Source organism: Dreissena polymorpha, chromosome 13, assembly GCF_020536995.1.
Source record: "Dreissena polymorpha isolate Duluth1 chromosome 13, UMN_Dpol_1.0, whole genome shotgun sequence".
Lineage (NCBI taxonomy): Eukaryota > Metazoa > Mollusca > Bivalvia > Myida > Dreissenidae > Dreissena > Dreissena polymorpha.
Window position 1 is genome coordinate 48,058,702 of NC_068367.1, and position 26,203 is coordinate 48,084,904.

The 26,203-nt window shown below is 33.0% G+C and overlaps 2 protein-coding genes and 1 long non-coding RNA gene across 4 annotated transcripts in view; 1 reads left to right on the top strand and 2 right to left on the bottom strand.

Annotated features, from left to right (window-relative positions):
• The window catches only part of LOC127854644 (von Willebrand factor A domain-containing protein 2-like), a 205,609-nt gene that overhangs the window by 94,382 nt on the left and 85,024 nt on the right, over window positions 1-26,203 (top strand). The window lies entirely within an intron of this gene.
• Window positions 1-26,203, bottom strand: part of LOC127854805 (uncharacterized) — a 127,638-nt gene that overhangs the window by 51,247 nt on the left and 50,188 nt on the right. For both annotated transcript variants that reach the window (XM_052389855.1, XM_052389856.1), the window contains 3 exons: window positions 13,575-13,674; window positions 2,338-2,795; window positions 1,661-1,771 (listed from right to left, as the gene is read on the bottom strand). In XM_052389855.1, the coding sequence (XP_052245815.1) occupies window positions 1,661-1,771; window positions 2,338-2,795; window positions 13,575-13,674 (669 nt within the window). The remainder of the gene's footprint in view (window positions 1-1,660; window positions 1,772-2,337; window positions 2,796-13,574; window positions 13,675-26,203) is intronic.
• LOC127854809 (uncharacterized) lies at window positions 19,830-21,476 on the bottom strand. The gene is made up of 3 exons (XR_008037112.1): window positions 20,905-21,476; window positions 20,463-20,647; window positions 19,830-20,170 (listed from the first exon to the last, which is right to left on the bottom strand). It is a non-coding gene; the product is annotated as an uncharacterized LOC127854809 (long non-coding RNA).

Here is a 26,203-nt window from a genome sequence, read left to right on the forward strand (position 1 = left end):
CTGAATTAAAATTATTGTTAAGGTTATTAGATCTATTTATGTTAAATGTCACGTTGAAAAAATCAAATGGGATAAATAGAATACTAGGATTAGCGTTGAATACAGAGAAGTTTATGTTGCTCGGCTCGAACACCGAAAGCGCTCGCCAAGGCTCGCGCTTCCGGCGTTCTAAGCCTCGCAACATAAACTTCTCTGTATTCAACGCTAACCTAGTATTCTCTATATCTAATAATAGCCGTTGGTAAACTCGGTTGCATTTGCAGATTTCTGCATACAAACATAATTATGTTTAAACTTGCACAATGTTTTATTTATCTATGGTAAATGCCCTTATTGTACGAGAAAATAATTTAATATATAAATACACAAAGAATGGAAAACATTCCAGTACACAACAGATAAATGAGTAGAAAATACCCGTGTACAAAATGGGACGTTCCCAATTCCAGTGTGGTGCTATTTTTACCATCTTATACTTTACACAGCTCTATGCCTAACGTGAATTAAATAGGAAAGCAAACATAGCAGATTATTCATGAACTGTGCGATATGTGTATGGCTTGTTATACATTCTTAATATTTAAGTTAAATGTCAAAAGTATATGCTTTGGTTATAAACAATGCACATTACACGAAATAAGGAAAATGTGATCAATTGACAATTCAGATATGTCGACATACAGTACATGTAAAAAACATGTGAAATAAGTCGCGTTTATAATAAATCGTCAAAAAAATGGGGAAAATGACGCAATAAGTATGTAATTTTATGACGCGAACAATCAGCTGATTCATTATACGGATGGCGAAAAATTATGTCATATGACTAGATTAAAAGATTGATGGTCGTATAATTTCGAAGCTTAAGTTTTGTCGACTTTGTTATAAATAAAAAAAATAACAAAACAAAAATCGTGTAATTTCATATTTTATTTCAACATTTCATTTGGTGAATATGTCATATATATGTTTTTCTGCAAAATATGCACATTTTCTTCTAATGGGTGACCTTAAAATTCGATCAATGAACCAAACAATATCGACCTAATTTTAGCGCATATCGCATGATGTCATTTAAAAAGTAGTCCGTGCACGCGACAGGTATATTCCACAGTGTTGAATACAAGCAAGTATATTCCACAACGTGTTATACCGTCAATGTCGCGGTGAAAATGGGATAAAATGAATGGCTACCTCATCTAATGATTTATGATAACTTTTAACAATACATTCTGATAAGTTAATCACCCAGATGACCAGTATTGTTTACAGTGATGAACCCTCTAAGTATGGGAAATATCTTAATATAAATATTCATAACCAAACTAAATGCAAAATTAGATAATATTTTGCGGGCCAATGAAAATTAAACTACACATGTTAAAACAATGCTTTGACAAATGCAATTCAATTTTGTGATCATTTTATGGGGAAAAAATCTTACTTATTTCCATTGGTTATGGGAACTTGCTTTTCAGCAGCAGAAAAAAATATGCAAACGAAAATGATTTTCAGACATATTTGTTATAGTTAAAATCGCTTCCTCAATGTTAAGCAGCACTAACATTGAGGTTTAACACCACTTTCATCCTCTAAAAAGGAACACCCATTGTTTCACAATGATACCCTAACTGCTAACATGAGGTTTTACACCACTTACATGCTCAAGTGCATGCTGGGAATGGATCCCAAGACCCTCTGGTGACCACCGCTCATGACTGCACGAGTTAGTAGCTGGATTAGCAAAGCGCATGCAAGGACAGTGGGAGCTCTAGAATGCACAAAGTAGCAAAAATATAGCAGCAAACATTAATCTATAGCAATTACATAATACCACAACTAATAATATAAACATATCTACACATACCATGAATTTAAACTCTAAAAGTTGGAATGTTTACATTTAAAAGAAAATATAAAGCCTGGGTAAGTGAGGATAGTAAATATCCGGTAAATGTCATCACTTTCAGATGACATGAGTGAGAAAAACTAAATTTAGAAAAAGTCCTAGTATACGATATGAGATGCATCATGCAGAAATGATTCTTAAACAATATCCCCAAGTTTGATCAGGAGCTACACTGCCCTCTACAAAGTTACTCAAGCTTTTGTGATCTCAATAGCGTAAGGGTAGCTCCTTACCAGACTGTACAATTGCGGAGACTAGTTGGTCTGGAGCAACGCTGGCTGCTTATTGGATAAGACCCATTTTTGCATGATGCAGCCCATATGTGTTCATGTGGTGAATTGTAGTTCAATGTTATACCAACGAATTGTAGTCTAACGTTCAATCACAGTAAACACCAAACCAAATAAGTAACAATAAACTATACGTACATCACACTGAAAAGCCTGCATGGTGAGAGGGCTATTGTGGTACATCCCTTCCATACATGCAGGCGGGTCAACTGCAGACGACACTGTAACCATGGAGGTAAACGACTCCGAAGAAGGGAGAGAGGCAGACTCCGAAAATGCCGAATCCGTTTCAGCAATATCTAACATGGCGTCCGAATATCCACCTAGATCTCCTGGGTAATGTGTACGAAAATATTCCAGCTCTCCCATTGGTCGTTTATGCTTATTCCCCAAACTGTTACTTATTTCAGATGCAAGTGCATCTAATTCTGCTGTTGCGAGATCGTTCCCGCTGTCTCGTAAATCGTTCTTTGGTGCAGAAAGCCTCGTTTTTGAGCCGTTGTTGTAGTAGGGGAGTTCTGAGTGCACTGTGCCAAGCTGGGTTTCAAGCTCAAACAACTCGCCTAAGATGGCATCGTAGTTCATTTCCTGATTTTCTGTAATAAAAAATATCCTTCCATTATTACTTTACATGATCTGTGCATTCAATTCTCTGGTAAATATTAAAAGAATTTTATATTTCCAACCATTTGTAAAATAAGATGTTTACAGATTGAGTCAATGTGCTAAAGAGAAATCTACTTTGCAGCAGTTAAATCTTCACAAAAACCCATAAAACAGCCAAAAATCATGAAAAAATTAATAAGGAAGCAAATTTGACAACTGTTAAAGAAATTTTTAATCCAGCTTGCTCCAATTCGCAGTTTATACATTTTTTTACGGCAGGCTTTGAATATTTTCTTTCTATCCAGCTTAGATGAAATTCTATTTTTGCTGACTGTATTTGCTTTCACAATTTATTCTAATTAACAAGGTGTTTTTATTTCAGATATTGTTAAAGCATTTAAAATATTTTATACTCAAATAAACAATGATTCAATAATTTCCACAGGAATTTAAAATAACAAAATTATTCCTCAAGCTAAAATGAAATAAAATACTACAAAAGTCACATGATGAATTTATTTTCTCAGCCATTCAAGATAACTCTTTCAGTGCTGGAACCAAATTTTGAAGGCCTTTGCAAACAGTTTGGATCCAGATGAGATGCCACAGAACATGGCGTCTCATCAGGATCCAAACTGTTTGCTATTCTGATAGTATTCTTTGAAAAAAATAGAAGAAAATGCTAATTTTTTAAATTCAGCAGACGACATTTTAGCAGACGACAAATTTCCCAGCATGCAAAGGGTTGAACAGAAAATGTCAACACTATGCTTTCCCACATCAGACTGTGCAATCCAATACCAAAATTCTGTGACATATGATACAAGTAGATCTCCAGCTGATGACCATACATTTATATGATAATTTGTAACCCTGCTCATCTATACATTTATACCCTACACAAAGTAATAATCAATATTCAATACACATATTTTATATGCAAATTAATAAGCAATATTCAATACACAGTTTTAGGACTGGTAGATTCCCATACAGATTGCCAGGTATTATCAAATGACACTGATTCGAATCTATAGGCATCTGATACTGAGTTGTGACCAGGCATTTAGCAACAATCAGTTCACTTCCATTTCATACATGACTGATTAGCAATTTCTAAGCATGAATGACCACTGATTGTAGGCTTGGTCCTACATATTAATTATTGGTCACTTAATTAAAGGAACGCAAGGCCATGTCTGAAAATGCCTTTTCAAACAAATTGTTTCACATCGTCTTACTTCTAAACATAAATACATGAACAGTTTGGAACACTTTTGAATATCAATATTTTAGGCATATTTATTGGTGAAAACAGGAAAAATATATACGGAATATTACGCTAGTCAATTGTTCCAAGAGTTTGTATTTAGTCGAGTGGCTTGTGTGATGAATTATCCGCCTCGATTGTGATGCGAAATAACACAAGCCACGAGACTGAATACAAACTCTTGGAACAATTGACTAGCGTAATATTACTTTTATTATATACACAACTAATGAAAACAATTAACAATTGTATTTTTGCTTTAACAAAACTTACAAAACAATGACTTCAACGGTACGCCATTGTTTATTTTAGATGCGTATGAATACAGTTTATGTAAATTACCGTGTAAACATTTGAACCGGGAAAACACAGGATTTCGACACGCTTACCTTAATGACATCGTTAATCCAATGTTTATAACAACTAAGGTGATCAATTTGATTCTATGCGTACAACAAAAGCGTTGAAACGATATGCACTTCCACTTCTATTCTTCCATGTCTCTATCGAAACTTATTTTAAACCACACCATCTTATTGTATTCCTATCAAAATTTATATCAATGCATGATAAACACACTCTGAAAAACGTTTCCTATTTTTTTCGGTGCGCGTTATGTGACGTCATTAAATGGATCGAAGAAAGTAGTCCGGCTAGTATGGTAATACGGAATTGGAAACAGCGAGTAGCGTAAAACGGGATTTTTTATTTCAAAGCATTAAACAGGTATATAATAAACTGTAATATTTGTTGTTGATAGGCATATACAAAATAAATGCAACCATCCAAATTTTTCTCGTCAACAGAACTTAAAAAGCAAAGTATAATAAGTATGAACTCCATTACAAACACAAATGATCTAGCCAAATTAACTTACAAGGATCTCAAGTTAGACAAAAATCTATGAATATATAGAGGATAATTTGTTGGATTCGATGGAATATCGATTTTATTTCACAAGTGATCATATAAAATGCGCCACTCGTGAAAATATGTATTTTTTATGATCACAAGTGAAGTAAAATCGATATTCCATCGAATCCAACTAATTTTCTTTTTATTTTATGCTCTTTTCACCGTTGATTTACATGGTAAAAGAGTTAAACTGGATAATTTCGCTGAATTTATGACGTCATTTCGTAGAAAAAAATGACGTCATTTCACAGTCAAACAGTGAACATTTTATAACAGTGAAATACCAGTTTTATTCCACTGATATTTCTCTATAAACCACCGGAAAGCATAAAATAAATATTTTTTATACTTATTCATCTTACCTGAATAAAACCTCACACAGAATCAAAACACACAAATCTATTGTCATTAGTATTTAAACAAACACATTTATTTTCGCGAAAATTCTTTATTAATTATTTAATTTAACCATGCAAATGTTCTCCTCATGAAACACATTGTCTTGTAATGCTTTGATAACATTGACACACTTTAAAGTCTTATAAATAATTCAATATAAACAATATAAAGAGAAGCTGTCAATGTACATATGTAAATGAAACAGACGCAATTGTATCATTCTAGCCCTGACACACCAACTTCCCTTAGAAAATCCTTAAAGTCAATACAAAAGTATTGTTAAAGCCATCATGAGATCCTGTTTAATCCCTTTATGGATGTTGAAACCCATTGACATAATCCTTTTCCTACTTGTAGAATTTGTTAATAAACCTTGGGGAATGTCTTGACCATGAGTGACTTTTCGTTAATGTGATAATTTGTATGTTTTTCTTGTTATGGAAAAGAATGTTGAACGAATAAAAAAAAATAATCAATGAAAATTAAGTGCACAATACAAGTAAAATATATTTCAGTTAGAGCTGTTACCAATCCAAACAGAATTTTTGGATCAAAAACCGACTTGAAAAGGGGATTTAACTTAATTTTCAAATTCCATCCAAATATATTTATTTAAATAATAAAGGTTTTATTGATTAGGCTTAACTGGAGATTTAATAAGTTATTCCTCATAATGTCGCATAGGCAATAAAAGTGCTTAACATCAGATTTACATAACGGTGACAAACCAGCCAACAATTTATAAAAATCACTTATAGAAAACAGAAGTGATAAAAAACAAATGCTATATAATTATGTGAAAAGCTACGACCAAAATTTGATCCCAAACCAAAAGTTTTGACAGATGGATCAGTAACATGCATATCTTAAAATGGTTCAGTTTTTTTCCGCATATTTTAGGGTCACATTAAAGGCAAAATATAAATCAATTAAAAAACTTTATCAAAAAAAGTGAATGTTTTCCTCTTGTATTGTTTTGAACAAACAGTAATGTACACAATTATGGTTACACACCAGACAGCGTGCATTGTAGAGCAATAACAGTTAATTATTTTATCTCTCAACGTATACCCAATTTAACATAATTATCCAGACAGAGTTCTGTGAAGGATGGATCGACTCTCTTAAGTCTGGATTTCCCAGATGTTATAGTTTATGAATATTATATGTGAGGCAATAATGATCTGCTGTGTATAAAAAGTAATTGTTTAACACAACACTATCTGCGATATGCTGCTGATATTTGGTTTCATTTGCTTCTTTAACAATATAGTTTAACCTGGGTAATTATGTAATCAAGCTGTTGGTGTTTGATTGCAATTTAAAAATTTTGCAGAAAATGTGATCATAAGTTTTTTAAATGCAGTAATTTGCTTGCTAATTGCTTGATTTGAAAAAAATTACATTATATAAATCATGTCAGATGAGTTTTCCCGCTTTAGATTTCATAAACATAAAATAACCTTACTAATTACTTGGCCACATATTAGGTTATGATGAGATATTCGTAAGTGGAAAATAATATTGCATGCTGAGTAGTGACTCTCATATTAATATTCATATTAGCCTACTAATTTATATAGTGAAGAATAACTGTACATTGTACACACTCTCCTGTATTCAAATATGACATTCGGAATTCTGCAAACAAATTAGTAAGACTAAAAGGTAATAATTTAACAATTATTCTGAAAATAAAATATTTACCTGTCAGAAACATCCAAAACTTCTCAAATTCCTCCATGTTTAATCTAATATTGTCCAATTAATGGTATGAATAAATAACGTTATATATATATATACCCCCACCCCCCCAAAAAAAGTATAAACATAGTCAGGAAAAGATTTTAAGTTTAATAATTAAAATGTACAATAGCTATGTATTGAATGGTAATTATGTGATTTATCTATTTACATATGACCTATTCCTTTCAAATGTAATAATTGTAAAAACAAACTTTAGGATGTTTAACTTTCCATTATTTACGCTTAACGTACTTAGTTTTTTTAACCGTTAAATTTGCTGTGAATAATTTAATACAATATTTTAACTCATGTTAATAAACCACTAATATATTCATACACAGAACTCATGAGTTGCACTGTGAATTTTACAAGATAGGAATTAAAATATGAAAATGACTACACATTTTAGAATAGCCTAAAACGCATTTTTCTTTTACTATCAATTTACTTGAAAAAGTAATCAGGGGGGGGTTTTGAATCTTTGCCATTTGACCAGACTAGTTCTCTTTGTCTTTTTGAAAAAAACTTTTATCTTGTCGCATATCTTAAACATAGAATGAAACAGTATTGAAAATATGTCAACTCAAGACTTATTAAATTTAAGTAACTAAAATATATAAAAGTGCAATCATGAAGCTTCACACTTATATGAATGTAAATCAGACTTTGAAACTAATTATCCTGAATTAGCAAGAACCAATTACCTTTAATCATTATTTCACACTGAGTACTGAAAGTGACCTAAGTTACAAAATCCTCATTCTTCTTTTTAAATCAAAAATGCACTCGAATTTTAACACTCATATCCAGATTTTTGTTAAGTTTGCCCATAGAGACTTAAAAAAAATCTTCAATTGAAATAAATAAATGTAAATAAGTGCCTTGACATACAATTACATATTTATGTACTGTATCTGAAGTTGAAATAAATCAGCAAATATTAAGTGGCATTCAAAACTAGACATGCATCTGTTTCATAACGCCACTTTTGTCAAAACACTTAGAAATGAATAAAACAAGACTAAATTGTCAAGCAATATGGTCCCCTAACCGTGAAACTCCACCATTTTCAGCAATATTTCTAGTCTATTTGTTGCCATAGCAACCAGAATTTTTGACGTAAGAACAAAATGAAATGATGTGCATAATCACTGTATTGCCATCTAACCATGTTTCAAATTTCATGGAAAAAATATGAAGAACTTTTAAAGTTATCGCAGGATCCACCATTTTCAGCAATATTTCTAGTCTATTTGTTGCCATAACAACTAGAATTCTTGACGTAGGAACAAAATGAAATGACGTGCATAATGTCCATATTGCCATCGGTCCATGTTTAAAGTTTTAAGAAAAATATGAAGAACTTTAAAAGTTAACGCAGGATCCAGAAAAGTGTGACAGACTCACGGACACACAGAGAGCAAAGGTGATAATTTGTATATGTTTTTTCTTGTTATGGAAAAGAATGTTGAACCAATAAAAAAGTATAATCTATGAAAAATTTTAAGTGCACAATACAAGTAAAATATATTTTAGTTAGAGCTGTTACCAATCCAAACAGAAATTTTGGATCAAAAACCGACTTGAAAAGGGGATTTAACTTAATTTTCAAATTCCATCCAAATATATTTATTTAAATAATAAAGGTTTAATTGATTAGGCAAATTGGAGATTTAATAAATTATTCCTCATAATGTCGCATAGGCAATAAAAGTGCTTAACATCAGATTTACATAACGGTGACAAACCAGCCAACAATTTAAAAAAAATCACTTATAGAAAACAGAAGTGATCAAAAGCAAATGCTATATAATTATGTGAAAAGCTACGACCAAAATTTTATCCCAAACCAAAAGTTTTGACAGATGGATCAGTAACATGCATATCTTAAAATGGTTCAGTTTTTTCCGCATATTTTAGGGTCACATTTAAGGCAAAATATAAATCAATTAAAAAACTTTATAAAAAAAAAGTGAATGTTTTCCTCTTGTATTGTTTTGTACAAACAGTAATGTACACAATTATGATTACACACCAGACAGCGTGCATTGTAGAGCAATAACAGTTAATTATTTTATCTCTCAACATATACCCAATTAAATATAATTATCCAGACAGAGCTCTGTGAAGGATGGATCGACTCTCTTAAGTCTGGATTTCCCAGATGTTATAGTTTATGAATATTATATGTGAGGCAATTATGATCTGCTGTGCATAAAAACTACTTGTTTAACACAACACTATCTGCGATATGCTGCTGATATTTGGTTTCATTTGCTTCTTTAACAATATAGTTTAACATGGGTAATTATGTAATAAAGTTGTTGTTGTTTGATTGCAATTTTAAAAATTTGCAGAAAATGTGATCATAAGTTTTTTAAATGCAGTAATGTGCTTGCTAATTGCTTGATTTGGAAAAATTACATTATATAAATCATGTCAGATGATGTTTTGCGCGTTAGATTCCATAAACATAAAATAACCTTACTAATTACTTGGCCACATATTAGGTTATGATGAGATATTCGTAAGTGGAAAATAATATTGCATGCTGAGTAGTGACTCTCATATTAATATTCATATTAGCCTACTAATTTATATAGTGAAGAATAACTGTACATTGTACACACTCTCCTGTATTCAAATATGACATTCGGAATTCTGCAAACAAATTAGTAAGACTGAAAGGTAATAATTTAACAATTATTCTGAAAATAAAATATTTACCTGTCAGAAACATCCAAAACTTCTCAAATTCCTCCATGTTTAATCTAATATTGTCCAATTAATGGTATGAATAAATAACGTTATATATATACCCCCACCCCCACCCAAAAAAAGTATAAACATAGTCAGGAAATAGATTTTAAGTTTAATAATTAAAATGTACAATAGCTATGTATTGAATGGTAATTATGTGATTTATCTATTTACATATGACCTATTCCTTGCAAATGTAATAATTGTAAAAACAAACTTTAGGATGTTTAACTTTCCATTATTAATGTTTAACGTACTTAGTTTTTTTAACCATTAAATTTGCTTTGAATAATTTAATACAATATTTTAACTCGTGTTAATAAACCACTAATATATTCATACACAGAACTCATGAGTTGCACTGCGAATTTTACAAGATAGGAATTAAAATATGAAAATGACTACACTTTTTAGAATAGCCTAAAAGCGCAGTTTTCTTTTACTATCAATTTACTTGAAAAAGTTATCAGTTTTTTTTTTAAATCTTTGCCATTTGACCAGACTAGTTCTCTTTGTCTTTTTGAAACAAAACTTTTATCTTGTCGCATATCTTAAACAAAGAATGAGACAGTATTGAAAATATGTCAACTCAAGACTTATTAAATCTAAGTAACTAAAATATATAATAGTGAAGCTTATGATTATGAAGCTTCACACTTATATGAATGTAAATCAGACTTTGAAACTAATTATCCTGAATTAGCAAGAACCAATTACCTTTAATTATTATTTCACACTGAGTACTGAAAGTGACCTTAGTTACAAAATCCTCATTCTTCTTTTTAAATAAAAAATGCACTCGAATTTAAACACTCATATCCAGATTTTTGTTAAGTTTGCCCATAGAGACTTAAAAAAAATCTTCAATTGAAATAAATATAAATAAGTGCCTTGACATACACTTACATATTTATGTACTGTATCTGAAGTTGAAATAAATCAGCAAATATTAAGTGGCATTCAAAACTAGACATGCATCTGTTTCATAACACCACTTTTGTCAAAACAAGAAATGAATAAAACAAGACTTAATTGTCAAGCAATATGGTCCACTAACCGTGAAACTCCACCATTTTCAGCAATATTTCTAGTCTATTTGTTGCTATAGCAACCAGAATTCTTGACGTAAGAACAAAATGAAATGATGTGCATAATCACTGTATTGCCATCTATCCATGTTTCAAATTTCATGGAAAAATATGAAGAACTTTTTAAGTTATCGCAGGATCCACCATTTTCAGCAATATTTCTAGTCTATTTGTTGCCATAACAACTAGAATTCTTGACATAGGAACAAAATGAAATGACGTGCATAATGTCCATATTGCCATCGGTCCATGTTAAAAGTTTTATGAAAAACATGAAGAACTTTTAAAGTTATCGCAGGAACCAGAAAAGTGTGACAGACTCACGGACACACAGAGCACAAACCATAAGTCCCCTCCAGTTTCACCAGTAGGGGACAATAACCCAGATGCACATTGTTCACATGCTTTCCCCCATAAGAAGCAAAGTGCAAATGGCTTTCACAACCAGCATAAAACCAGAACAGCCTGCGAGTAACTCACAGTCTGTTCAGGTTTTATGCTGTTTGCTGCTCATCAGTAACTAAGGGTTGGAAATGAAGCCTTTAAAACTTGAATCTAGTAAGAAAGGTTTTTAATAAAATGCAACTTTCGAAGGGACTAGAAATGCGTCAACATACATGTCTAAGTGGTAAAGGGTTTAAATGTTTGCAAAGTTTAATCACTGTAGCAGTAACACTTTTTAGTTACATGTGAACAAATTGTGTTTTTTATGTGGGGAAAAAAAGGAACCGAACATAATAATGCAGTAGCCCTATTTATACTTTTTCAGACACGACAAGTAAATGACACCTGAAGCCTGTTAACATAATACCAACTGGCTGATTTACTGAATGAATGATATGATATGCAGGAATAAACAACAATATAATGGTTGATAAATTGATAACTTTTAACAATCTGTACGAATTTAAATCAAGATATTAATTTATATTATTTTAATAGAAATAATTAACGACACTAAACTTTTTAACGGCAATGAGTCTTTGTTTACATTTCACTGTGCGCAAATGACTGGGTGTGTTAACAATTTCGTGCTAATTACATGTACCAACTGGCCAACCATCTAAAAAGTGGTCACCAAAGCACATCTGCCGTCACCTGTCTACAACAGTCACTTTGGCTTTTGCCCTTGAATGACCACTGTTCTCAGGTTTGACTGTATATACACAAGTTGGAGTTCCGTTAAATGCATGCATTAAACCGTTTTGTTTTTTTGTATATAAGACATGTTAATAAATCCAGCCTTGATATTTCTTTTTTTAATATAACCATTTAATTTATACAACTATAGAATTAATAATGCATAGTAATAACCATGTTACACTTTCAGTGGTATACTACAACAAAACTTCGTAACATATTTGAGGATAATCAACATATATGTTTTGAGGTAACAAAAAAAAAAATATATCCATAGGGCAGGTTTTCTCACAAAATGACAGCTATATATGCCTTCTCCCACCTTATGAAAGTGGGGGCATAAAAACTTCTTATCAATATTTGAAGGTTCCAATGTCAGTGTCATGCATTCATTAAGAACTTTTACTCAATAAACACCTTAAGGTGATGCTTTATTTCTGACTTAAGAGTTCTATCTGATATTCTTACTTAAATATCCATCCAGGATTATTTTAGCTGATAAAGCTGATAAAAGGTGAAAGTTTAATACATTGTGTATAAGTCTTATATCCATTATAAACCAAACAGGACTTTGAACCCGCTCTGACAGTTTTCCATTGTCTCAGACATAGCACTCGGTATGAATTGTTCAGATGCTTCACCAAATTAAAAGTCTCAAAACAAACATTTTCTATGACCTAATTGCAAAACAAAGGTCATGGTCATACTCATTGAAAGCCTTTCAACTGATCAAGGTAAAAAATAAATAAATGATAATTTGGGTTATATGGTTAAGCAAAATTACCATGAAGGTCATTCACGTTTTTTATCCTTGTGTTTTACAAAGATAAGATCACTCAACAATTTTTCTGACTAAGTTGCTGAGACAAGGTGACAAGCTAAAAAATAATAATGGAGGGTGTTTTGTCCAAATCTAAGGCTAAGAAAATACATGATGACTCAATTCTCAAGCTGCAACCCCTACCCACCCACCCCGTCCAAAGGATACTGCAACTTATTAAGACAGCCTGAATCATTTTCAACTTTATAAAGCATTGGAAACAAATTAATGTGAAGATAACTGCTCATGACGGCATTTGCAGTTCAAGGTCACATATCTAATAGGAGGCTAAATAAGGGTGCATAAAGGTGTGGGCAAAAAAAATATGTTTTGGTAAAAACAAATGAACCTCCCTCTGGGAAAACTGGGCTTCATGCATGTGTATGAAGTTTTGACCCAGATTAGCCTGTGCAGTCAGCACTGACTAATCAGGGAAAACAATTTCCGCTTTTAAAGGATTTTTTATTCAAAGAAAGTCTCTTCTTAGCACAATCCAATTTAGAAGGAAAGTGTCGTCCCTGCAGATTAGCCTGTGCAGACAGCATAGGCTAATCTGGGACAACACTTTACACACATAAAATAAGCACAGATTTCCAAGAATGAGGCTTATAACAATGTAAAGGTGCCTCACCGCTCATGAACGAGTATCGGAAGCTTTCCATGGCCATTTTAGGGGTCACTTCTGTCTTCTGTCGCCTTCTCACTGTCCCTGTGTCCCCTGGCTCCAGTCCCTGTAACAACAACAAGCAGGTTAGACACCACCATGAAACAAGAGTTGTGCGTCACCTCTTTCTCCTGTCCCCTCTTTATATCCCCCATGTAGACATGAGAAGCATTGTTCTTTGTTCATGAACTTTTAAACTAATTTGTGGATGATTCAGTGACACAACAGCAGGGTTGTTGCTGCATAGAACAAATGAGTTTTGAGGAAATAAAAAGTATGAAACAACTCAGCAACACATGTCTGATATATCATGAGTTTATTTTGTGTAAATTGGTAACATAGTCTTTGATACACGATAAACATACATAAAATCAATGAGTAACATAACGAATATTTGGGGCATTATTGAATTAATATAATAATCTAAATATTCGTTACGTTACAAACTTTAAAACAAGTCTCAAAGTGCAAAATGGAATCAGCTTAAAAACTATTATACAGCGCACTGGAAGGAAACCTATATTTTGTATTAACCAATTTGTTTTCAATTAAATGCACCAAAAACCATTGGTAGTATCTTGCTCATTTACTGTAAATTACTTAAGAACCAGCATTCTTTAGACAGAATTCTTGATAACACTCTATGAGTGTGGAATGAAACCATTCACCTCCCAATTGGGAACACCTTATCTCATGCACCAGTGTAGCCTTAAACAATCATAAGAATCCTAAAATATGGCCAACTGAGGCACCAATAATTGCCATCCTTTCAGAGGCAATATATAGAATCAATACCACTTTAGCTGTCTAGTATAGCAAAGAGATTCAGCCCTTCTGTAAATATAAATAGTCAACTAGCCCAATTCGGCCAATTTGGGTCTCTATTGATCACCATATCACAGAGTCATCTGTGATTTTTTCTGCAGAAGTAATAATTCTGTTGTTATATGTGTTGCTGCATTTCCTTATATTACTTGCATTTGAATATTCTTGTTTAGTCAAGAAAAATATTTTCTTTATGTGTATTGCATTTATAATTACAAAACAAGATGTGTTTGTGAAAGACTATGTCCCCCCAATATATTTGACCTTTGACCTTGAATGATTACCTTGACCTTTCACCACTCAAAATGTGCTGTTCCATGAGATACACATGCATGCCGAATATGGAGTTGCTATCTTCAATATTGCAAAAGTTATGGCAAATGTTAAAGTTTTACACAAACAAACAAAACAACAAACCAACAAACAGACAGGGCAAAAACAATATGTCCCCCAGTATAGACTGTCAGACATAAAACATAAATCCAGAAAGCCATTACACATTTAAAAAAAAAAAATCAAGCCACATGTACTGAAACAAATTCAACATTAGTGTTGACAAAATTTCAAGCCTATTGTCAGGAATGCTCTTTACTTAAATAGTTATGCATGTTACCTTCACCTTCTACAAGATGACAAAATGCATTAAGCCAATCATGAACTCTAAATATGGACAAACAAGTTTATGTATATATTTCAAATTGCTGTTTGATGATTAATTTTCAGTGTGCAATAGCTGTGTAATGTCCAAATGTTGAGCATTGATCTTTACATGTGACCTTGACTTTTTAGCTAGATTCAAAGGTCTTCATGCAATTAATATTATGTTACAACATGGCCATTTATTAAAAAATTGTTCAATAAATAGTGTTGTTAAAGGGGCCTTTTCAGGTTTTGGTAAATTGACAAAATAAAAAAAGATTGCTTCAGATTCACAAATTTTTGTTGTACTTATGATATTTGTGAGGAAACAGTAATGAATATTTACCATGCTTTAAAATATCCATTATATGCTGATCTTTTGACGATTAATAAACCTGAAAATTATAAAGCTTTGCAACGCAGGACGATTGAATAATTTGGAGAGTTCTGTTTTTATTGTTGCTATATTGTGTGATACTACGAGGATTGCTTATATAAAGCATAAAATACATCACTCATCGTATGAGCCCGGATGGCAGAGTGGTCTAAGCCATAGACTTTTACTCCAGGGGTCAGTGGTTCGAGACCAGTTGAGGGTTACTGTTTTTTTCTTTCTTGAATTTTCTTCTTTCTTTTTTTTACTGAAGCTTTTTTAGACCCAATGTTTACATTTATATAAAGCATTTAATGACAAACTTCAATACATGCCAAAATCTGTGAAAATCTGTGAAAAGCCCCCTTTAAATCTCGCCCCTATCACTCAAAAGCATTCCACAGCAGTATAGACTTAATAAACAGAGTATACGCCTTCTTCACAGTCTATTGCAAGCAGGTTTTGCTTTCATGAGTGCTGAAATCTTGGAAATCAAAAAGATCTTGTTTCTCCAGAAAGACATGCTGAGCACATTTTAAACTCAAGTCTGGAAACTGCATCATGATCAGATCAATTTTAGAAATGAAGGTCAGGAAAGTATAAACAAGTGATGTGTTTGTCAGAAACACAATGCCCCCTACTACGTTACTTTGAAGCCATATATTTGACCTTTGACCTTGAAGGATGACCTTGACCTTTCACCACTCAAAATGTGCAAATCCATAAGATACACATGCATGCAAAATGTCAAGTTGTTATCTTCAATAATGCTAAAGTTATTGCAAAACTTTAACCTTGTAACTGCAAAACTTTAACCAAGGTTAAAGTTTTGGGACAGAATGACAAACAGACAGAATGACAGACAGACAGGCCAAAAACAATATACCCCCGATCATTCGATCCAAGGGCATAAAAAACAAGATGTGTTTGTGAAACACTATGTCCCCATACATTTGACCTTTGACCTTGAAGAAAACCTTGACCTTTCACCACTCAAAATGTGCAGCTCCATGAGATACACATGCATGACAAATATCAAGTTGCTATCTTCAATATTGCAAAAGTTAGGGCAAATGTTAAAGTTGGCGCAAACAAACAAAGCAATAAACCAACAGACAGTGCAAAAACAATATGTCCCCCACTAAAGTGGTGGGGGACATAAAAATTGTTGTTCTGGGACTTTCCTATGAATGTAAATGTGGGGACAGTGGTCTAGTGGTGGGATGCTGGTCTAGGGATCAGAAGGCCCCTTGTTCGAATCCCACACAGGGCACTGGATTTTTTTCGAGCAAAAAATTAATCCCATGCATGGTCCTCTCCACTTTTCAGTATGAATGAGAACCTGTGAGGTATATAAACCAATGTGCTGTGGCTGCATACTGCGCTGAGTATTTACCCTTTCCCACTCAGAAGCAAAGTGAAAGTGGCTAATGTGCAAACAGCATAAAACCAGAACAGCCTGCGAGTAACTCACAGTCTGTTCAGATTTTATGGTGTTTGCTGCTCATCAGTATATAAAGGATGGAAATGAAGTCTTTAAATTTTGAATTTAGTAAGAAAGGTCTTTAATTTAATTTAACTTTCTAAGGGACAACAAATACGTCAAAATGGGAATCAGTAAGCCGAAAAGGGTTAAGGGAGGAATTTTATCAGTGATAAGGAGGTTAAGGGACAACTTAAATCAGTGATCAGGAGGTTAAGGGACGACTTATATTTGTGATCAGGGGGTTAAGGGACTACTTATATCAGTGATCAGAGGGTTAAGGGAGGATTTATATCAGTGATCAGGGGATTAAGGAATAAGGAATAAGTAGGCAGAAGATGCACATGTCATTATAGCAGACTATTCATCCAACCTTTAACCTTTATATCACAGCAAACAACTTACAAAATATGCTCTCCGCTAATGAACCAAAGAACCCTTTACTCTTGCATTAACATATCATTGAATTAAAGGGGCCTTTTCATAGATTGTTTTGCATGCAATGAAGTTTGTCATTAAATGCTTTATATTGATAAATGTAATCACTGGATCTAAACAGCTCCTGTAAAAAAAAGCAAGAGTTCAATTAAAGAAACAAAGTAACCCTCAACTGGGCTCTAACCTCTGACTCAAACAAAACAAATGTTAGCTACATTCAAAATGTGCATTGTTACTGATTGTTCCTGTGTCGCATAATTGGTGTATTTCATGTATATTCCTTGTTCGGTGTAACTGAATACATAATATCTGTCTTCATGAAGAAATGCATAAATGGGCATCATATGTCGTCGTCAAATTAGACGAGAAAAATGCACCAAGTTATTGCCCATGGCTGGGTTCACTAATTAGTTATGTCTATGGTAAGCACATGCAGCACTGATAATTTGTGTATATTTTCATGTTAAATGACAGGTGAACTTTTATATATGCAGTTAAACAAACGTGGTCTCGCTTAATGATTGGCATATATATGCACAAGATATGTAAGTCACACATAAAGCCATCCCGTATCAGGTAATTCAACTCATGTTAATGTCAATCATCCAGACAGCCGCCACCCAATTTATTTGTCCATTATTGTATAAATTGGCATCTGCGTTGTATGAAGTGGAGTCCTAAGTTTGACAATCGAGTAGAGTAGTCACACTTTCTTGACGTGGTGGCCATGTCAGCCACCGCGATGTAAAATTGTACTTCATGAACATTGGAAGCGTTGTGTTAGAAATTATTTAACAGAAATAAATCTCGATGAAAACAGAAATGAACTTTAGTTGTTACTGTGTGTTCTCCACGAACAATACGCAATTACGCTACACAGTACATTTTATGGTGCCGTGACCAGGATGAACCAGAAGTGCCACTCATTTTAACGACCAACAGGAAAAAAACCAACGCGACATGGAAAACGGAGTACAAACAACACTATACGGAATGACGGGCCAACGGAGAAAAAAAACGCAGATGGAAAAAACGGTCAGTGTTTTCATAAATTATGGCAAACAGGGGGTTTATTTTAAATTTTATCAAGTAAGAAATAAAAAGTAAAAGGCGTCATGACAACGAAATTTTTAAAAATTGTTTTAAAGAATTCTTCGTAGTCAGATGTTAAAAATAATAATGATGATAATCAATTATGTACGAACAAATTTTGTAAATATCAAAATCGTGCCAATTTTACATTTATTGGTACATTTTTATAAATAACGGTGAATTGAGAAAAAAAAGAGATATTTGAGTTTCACATTATTTTTATGAGTTATAGAAATAATGAAATTAGAGGCGAACAAATCATTGAGAATATTTAAAGAATTTTATATAAATTGTGTATGATTATAATATAGATTGTATACGAACGTGCGTTTTTTGCGCACAAATCCATTTTAAATTGTTGGTATTTTTTGTAAAATTCCATTTAATTAAAACATAGAAGGAAATAATAATATCTTATATCCCTTCTCAAAAAAGTGTGTGAAATGTACGTTTTACGTACGTTTTGCGTGCGTTAAACGTGGCGGTATTGGCACTGCGTTTTTTGTGCGCTTTTTCTCACCGAGTGAGTTTTTAACAAAAACAAACAAACAAGAAAATGTGCGCTTTTTGTGGATAAATGTGCGCTTTATGTGCGTTAAACGTGTGCTTTTTATAAGTGTGTTCAATGTGCGCTTTTATGTGCGTTAAATGTGCGTTAAACGTGCGTTAAACGTGCGCTTTTTATATAAGTGCGTTTTTGACTACCATTTATGTGTGTAAAATGTGCGCTTTTAAGTGCGTTAAATGTGTGCTTTTTGTGAGTTAAATGTGCGCTTTTTTATTTAAAAAGCGCACATTTAACTCACAAAAAGCGCAGTTATAACCCACATAAAAGCGCACATGTGTGTTAAAGTGCGTTTTTATGTGCGTTAAATGTGCGTTAAACGTGCGCTTTTTATAAGTGCGTTTTTGACTGCCATTTATGTGTGTAAAATGTGCGCTTTTGAGTGCGTTAAATGTGCGCTTTTTGTGAGTTAAATGTGCACTTTTTTATTTAAAAAGCGCACATTTAACTCACGAAAAGCGCAGTTATAACCCACATAAAAGCGCACATGTGTGTTAAATGTGCGCTTTTATGTGCATTAAATGTGCACTTTTTAAATAAAAAAGCGCACATTTAACTCACAAAAAGCGCACATTTAACGCACGTTAAGCGCAGTTATAACCCACACAAAACGCGCAATTTACGCAAATGAATGGCAGCAAAAAACGCACTCACAAAAAGCACACATGTGCGTTAAAGGTGCATCTTTTGCCTTAACAGTTGATTCTATTATATGCTGTTAAAAGTTTTTTTTTAATTCAGATATGCAATAAAAACCAATAATTATATAAACATATATATTTGTGTATTTTAATAATTACAAGATAATTCAATTTTATACTTTAATGTACACCAACATTTTTTAACATACATGAGTAATTAAATATCAATGGCAATTTGATGAAATAAATATAAACATAATTTGATTATAAATAAACAAAAAATAATAGCATACTATAATAACATGTACAGTATATACACACGAACAGCTATATACATAAGAAAGATGCATATCAATCAAGGCCTTTCAGCATTTCTTTGAGGCAGCGGAGTGCAGCTCTCATCTTTCTCTCCAAGTCTGCCACTAGCCGGTCAAACTTCTTTGCAACAATTATACTGTCATGGCCTTTGCGCGATGCGTCTCGTGCATGATCTCATTTGATCAGGTCCTGAAAGATATTTTATAATGTAAGTGTTGAATATTGCTGTTATGGTAATCTTGTTGCTATAAAAATTATAAATTTAAATCAAAACTAGTTTGTTTGCTTGTTGTTTTTGGTTGTTTATTTTGCATTTTAATCCCCTGATCACATGTGACTTAACGCTTTTCATAAATAAATACGTTTGATAGAAAATACTGTTCGAAAATGTACCAAGATACGTGGTCTCATTTTGCTGTGTGGACTGGGCGGAAGTGTGACACCTTTAAAATGCAATAACCAGTACCCTGTATAGTTTTACCTCTAAACAAATCCAGCTTTTCTTGGTCAAGGAGAGGGCGCGGTTTTCCCACTCCTGTTCTCCTCATGTCGGCCAGCTTGTGCAGGGTAAAACCTGGTATTCAAGTAGTACATCAGGTAGTCTCTTTTTTGCTCCCTTTTTTGGCAGGCGATGCGATGATGCACATTCTTTCCATGGGGTTTAACCTATAAATTTTAAAGTTCTCATTTAATATGGGGGAAAAATCTGTTCATTAATGACCAAAAATAGGTATAAATAACTTTAAGATGACAATAACCATAAAATACAGCCATAATAATTCAAATGGTGTTGTTTTTCTTTAAAATTGCATTACATTTACTCATCCATTTACATTTCCCAGTGACAATACATAAATATGATAATGATCATTATTAATTCAATAAACTAAATAAAAAAGGGATGCAGAATTGAAAATACGAACCTGTTACAACAGACTGTTCTTCAGTATTCCAAAAATACAGGCAGTTGTTGAACTAGACCATATCACTTTATATGTCTTTAACCACCCACTTTTAATCTCCTTTATTGTTGATTTACACATTGTAGTAAATACACATTTTTTTCATCACACAATACTTCATGCTGAAAGTATTTCAAGACATTTTACACTAAAATAATAAGTCTTAATTCTAGCTTAAAGTCAGTTGCTGATGCTGCTTGTTTTCAAAAAATAACTTCCTATCTGTGGTTCTCAAATAGATGGTGCCTGAACAAATCAAAAGTATATCAACACCCCTTAGTTAGGCTTAGATGGAGGACTGATAGGGACTGGCTATTCTCTTATCTGATACCATGCTGTGTCTAAGCCAAAAATTGCATAATTTGAGAAATACTGATAAGGCAGTCATTTCAACACCAAAATATTTATTGAATAATACACAGCACCCTTAACACATTATATTTAATTGTAAATATTTAAATATAACATGCTGAATGGTTTTAGCAAATAATATTAATAGTATAAATATTATTTTAATTGCCTTTTAAAATGTATGTTTATGGTCACTGTGGTAGACATTATTTGTATTAGGGAATAAATATCAGTATAAGAAAGTTCAAATACTTATTTATGTTGAGGAAATATAATTGATACTATCAAGCCCACATAATACTTTTGACACTTTCAATATTTTTAATTAGTTACACACAGTCTGATTTAGGTGGAAATTTTTAGAAATGTTTGAGATTAAAACGTAAGCAATAGGGTATGCATTGAAATTGTATGATAAAGTATGTAAACATTAAACAGGTTAATATGGACAACCAGTAATTATTCAAACTGCCCCTTATATTATTACAGGTTACTGAGATATATGTCTATATTTAATCATTTGATGTAAATAAATTGTTAGAGCCTGCAACAATTTTGTTTCTTGTTCAATTTCTGTACAACATTTGCTAAACGGTTGTTAAAGACGCACTTTTTAAGAAGTGTGTTAAACATGTGTCTTTTTAGATACATCCTTTTAAAACAGATCATATGATAAAAACGCACTTATGAAATAAAAGACTAACTAATGCTTAAAAAAGACGCACATCAAAATAGAAAAACGCACTTTTGTGAGAAAAAACCCACATCTGTAAACCTTAAAACACACTTCTTAGATAAAAGACGCACTTCCTAAATAAAAGACGCACTTCTTAGATAAAAAACACACATTTTGCTCACATCTACACTCAAAAGCGCACTTACAGATGAAGAAAACACACAAAAAACGCACTTCCTAAATAAAAGACGCACTTCTTAGATAAAAAACACACATTTTGCTCACATCTACACTCAAAAGCGCACTTACAGATGAAGAAAACACACAAAAAACGCACTTTTTCACTAAAATAACGCACTTGAAAAGCAAAAACGCACAAAAAGCGCACTTAAATGCACTTTTGATCACTGAAAACGCACATATTAACAAAAAACACACAATTAACGCACTTTTAAGTGCGCTAAATGTGTGTTTTGGTAAAAAGTGCGTTTTTATTTGACAAGGGATAGTTTTGTTTATTATTTTAATAAAGAAACTTTGGCGGTGGTTTTATTTATTAATATAATAGAAAAAACTCGGAGATGATACAAATATTCAAAGAATTTACCTAGTATTTTACATTGGCAGAATTAAGAATTTAGGAATTTAGATTACTTAAAACAGTTTTGTTTATTATTTCAATAAAGAAAATAAGGCGGGTTTTGTTTATTAGAATGATAAAGAAAATTAAAGAGGACAAATAAATAATATTATTGAAAAATTGAAAAATAGTTTTCCGAATTGTTAAAAAAAGATAATAGGAAATAAGAACATTAATGGTAATTGCGAATACGAATAGGGCAGACACAAAAAAAAAAAAATAATGTACATATGTATATACGTCATTGTGTTGATGCAAATATATGTAGGATATCGGTAATATTGAAGGTCTTGAGTAATTTTAAGTTAGGATATCGCTAATATTGAAGGTCTTGAGTAATTTTAAGTAAGAATTTAATGCGATCTGACGCGTATAGCGCAGTTAAAATATAATGATATGTACACATTAAATTTCTAATATAATTGTTTAAGGGTTACAATTATATTTTATGAGCACGGCTGACTGATCAGCGTTCGGACATACCGAGCCCGAGGTTCTGATAACCTTAGCGTCCTCATGAGTAAGAGAATTTATCCCTGTGCCATCGAAGCAAATTACGCTATGGACAGAAGATGCGATGTCGCATAAGAATTATTTTAGTAGTTTGATTAGGAGCAAAGACCTGAATTTTGAAGTATACCGATACGTGTTCTTATATTATTAATGCATATATATAAAAGTCTGCCTTGTCATAGTTGCGCATCTTTACAAGTGCACAGGTCAAACATGTCAATAAATCTATGCCCAACGGCAAAACTATAGTGATAAAAACGAGGTTTATGAAACCATGATATGAACAGGTACGTCTATCATTACCCATTACTCTAGGTCAATAAAGTGGCGCGCGCCTGTCAAAAATTTACTGGCTGCACGTGCGTAAAATGACAAAATACCAAATAGTCGAAATAATAATGATATTATGCCTAAGGCGGTACACAAGTCATATTAAGTAAATGGCTTGTCAGATGTCAAACTGTCATGTACTTATCCGAAGTATGTTTTGAGGAATTGACTAATATTTTTTCGTTGTAAAGAATTTATTTTTTTGAATAAGATATCACAGTAAGATGTCATGACGATATTTAACAATAACTAAGGGGATATTTATAAATGTTTGCCATGATTTTGAACAACTGATACTTGTATCACCACGACGCAGATAAAAATATCGAGATTTGAAGACAACGCCGAAGAAGAGAGACTTCGCGAGACAACGCCTTCCACAAGGAATAGAAGAAACAAACAACATAATTAGAATGGAACATCACGGCGTTTACTCTCAAAGTGAATACCTGGTTCTATCGCTAAAAGAAGACCAACGCCAGAAGATTTCGAAGGACAACAAGTGACGCAACACTGGACACAATACTTGTGACGTTAAACACTATAGAGTAGATGCAGCTGTTCAACTGTTTGACGTGCGTAGATAACGCATTTGGAATGATACTTCCGAGGCCTAAGACATCAAGGAGAACACTGCTATAGTTAATACCTCGTGAGCATTATGGCCAATAGAAGATCTTAATGTCCCGAGAGAAACGAAGACGCTGGGACCATCAACAAACGTACAATCAACAACAACAGAAACAACAATGCGATCACAAAGGTTTTAACAGACGTCACAATTGATAAGCAACGCGGTACGCATCAACACCATATCCAGAGACAACATCACGATGGATTCAACAACAGAAACAACGACGTGATGACGGCTGGTTCAGCGACAAAAACAACAGAAACCACGATGACATATCCAGCCTCGATGTGAACCTTGATACGCAGATGAGTGCAACCGACCACGTGCGATTTGCCTACACAGCTTGGCGATAGATAGAGCTTCTTCACGACAGCAATGGTAGATAACATCACCCATGAATCAACATAGACAGAAAACAACAAACCAAGACTTCTACTTGACAGCAACAGGTACATATTCAACCCGGGCTGCAATAAAATTAAATACCTACTTCGAATGGACAGCACAGGAGGTCACTAGTCAAACAACGCCTGTAGTGTTACGTGGACAATCGATCAACGTCATTTAACATTGATACATGATATTGTAAGACACTTGTCATTCAGGATTTGATCTTTCTAAAGATTTTAAATCATAAAATATAAAATCTTTCTTTAATGAAAATGAGGTGTGTCGCATAATTGGTGTATTTCATGTATATTCCTTGTTCGGTGTAACTGAATACATAATATCTGTCTTCATGAAGAAATGCATAAATGGGCATCATATGTCGTCGTCAAATTAGACGAGAAAAATGCACCAAGTTATTGCCCATGGCTGGGTTCACTAATTAGTTATGTCTATGGTAAGCACATGCAGCACTGTTAATTTGTGTATATTTTCATGTTAAATGACAGGTGAACTTTTATATATGCAGTTAAACAAACGTGGTCTCGCTTAATTATTGGCATATATATGCACAAGATATGTAAGTCACACATAAAGCCATCCCGTATCAGGTAATTCAACTCATGTTAAAGTCAATCATCCAGACAGCCGTCACCCAATTTATTTGTCCATTATTGTATAAATTGGCATCTGCGTTGTATGAAGTGGAGTCCTAAGTTTGACAATCGAGTAGAGTAGTCACGCTTTCTTGACGTGGTGGCCATGTCGGCCACCGCGATGTAAAATTGTACTTCATGAACATTGGAAGCGTTGGGTTAGAAATTATTTAACAGAAATAAATCTCGATGAAAACAGAAATGAACTTTAGTTGTTACTGTGTGTTCTCCACGAACAATACGCAATTACGCTACACCTAGTTACTCCCCCTGTGTCAAATTCAATCTATTTTTCGTTGTGGCAATCTTGACCTTAAAGATATCGACGTGAATCTTTCGCATGACACACCGTCCAATGATTGTGAACAATTGTACCAAGTAATTTTAATATCTCACAATGAATGACATAGTTATGGCATGGACAAGATCATTTATGGCCATTTTTAACCTTTGAACTCAAAGTGTGACCTTGATGTTGCAGATATCGACGTAATTCTTTCGCATGACACACCAGAAAACCTGGTTAAAAACACTCAATGACAAATAACTACATTTTCTGTCCCTGCAAGATTATAATAACCCCTTCCTTACTTGATACACTGGCATGTACGTAATAACTCTTCATTTAAATAAAAAAAATATTTAAACAAGAGGGCCATGATGGCCCTGAATCGCTCACCTGACTCATTAAGATCAGATGAAAACTATGACCTCTATTGTCTACACAATGCTTTTCTATGATTTGACCTACCCTTCTCAAAATAAAATACACTTTTTAACAAAATACGCTTTAAAAAGTGTATTTTTTCTGCATTTTTACCGAAAAGTGTATTTTTTCTGCATTTTTTTCATAATTAAGTGCACTAAAGTGCATTTTTTCTGTATTTTCATTATCTTTAAGTGTATTTTACTGTACTTTAAGTGTATCTTCTGTAGACAAAGTGCATCTTTTTATACAATAAGTGCATTTTTTCAATGAAGTGCATTTTTTGTGCATATTAGTGTATCTTCTGATTTGCAAAAAAAATATTCTTTCTGTACAAGTGTAGTTTTAGTGCATCTTCATAAAAAAG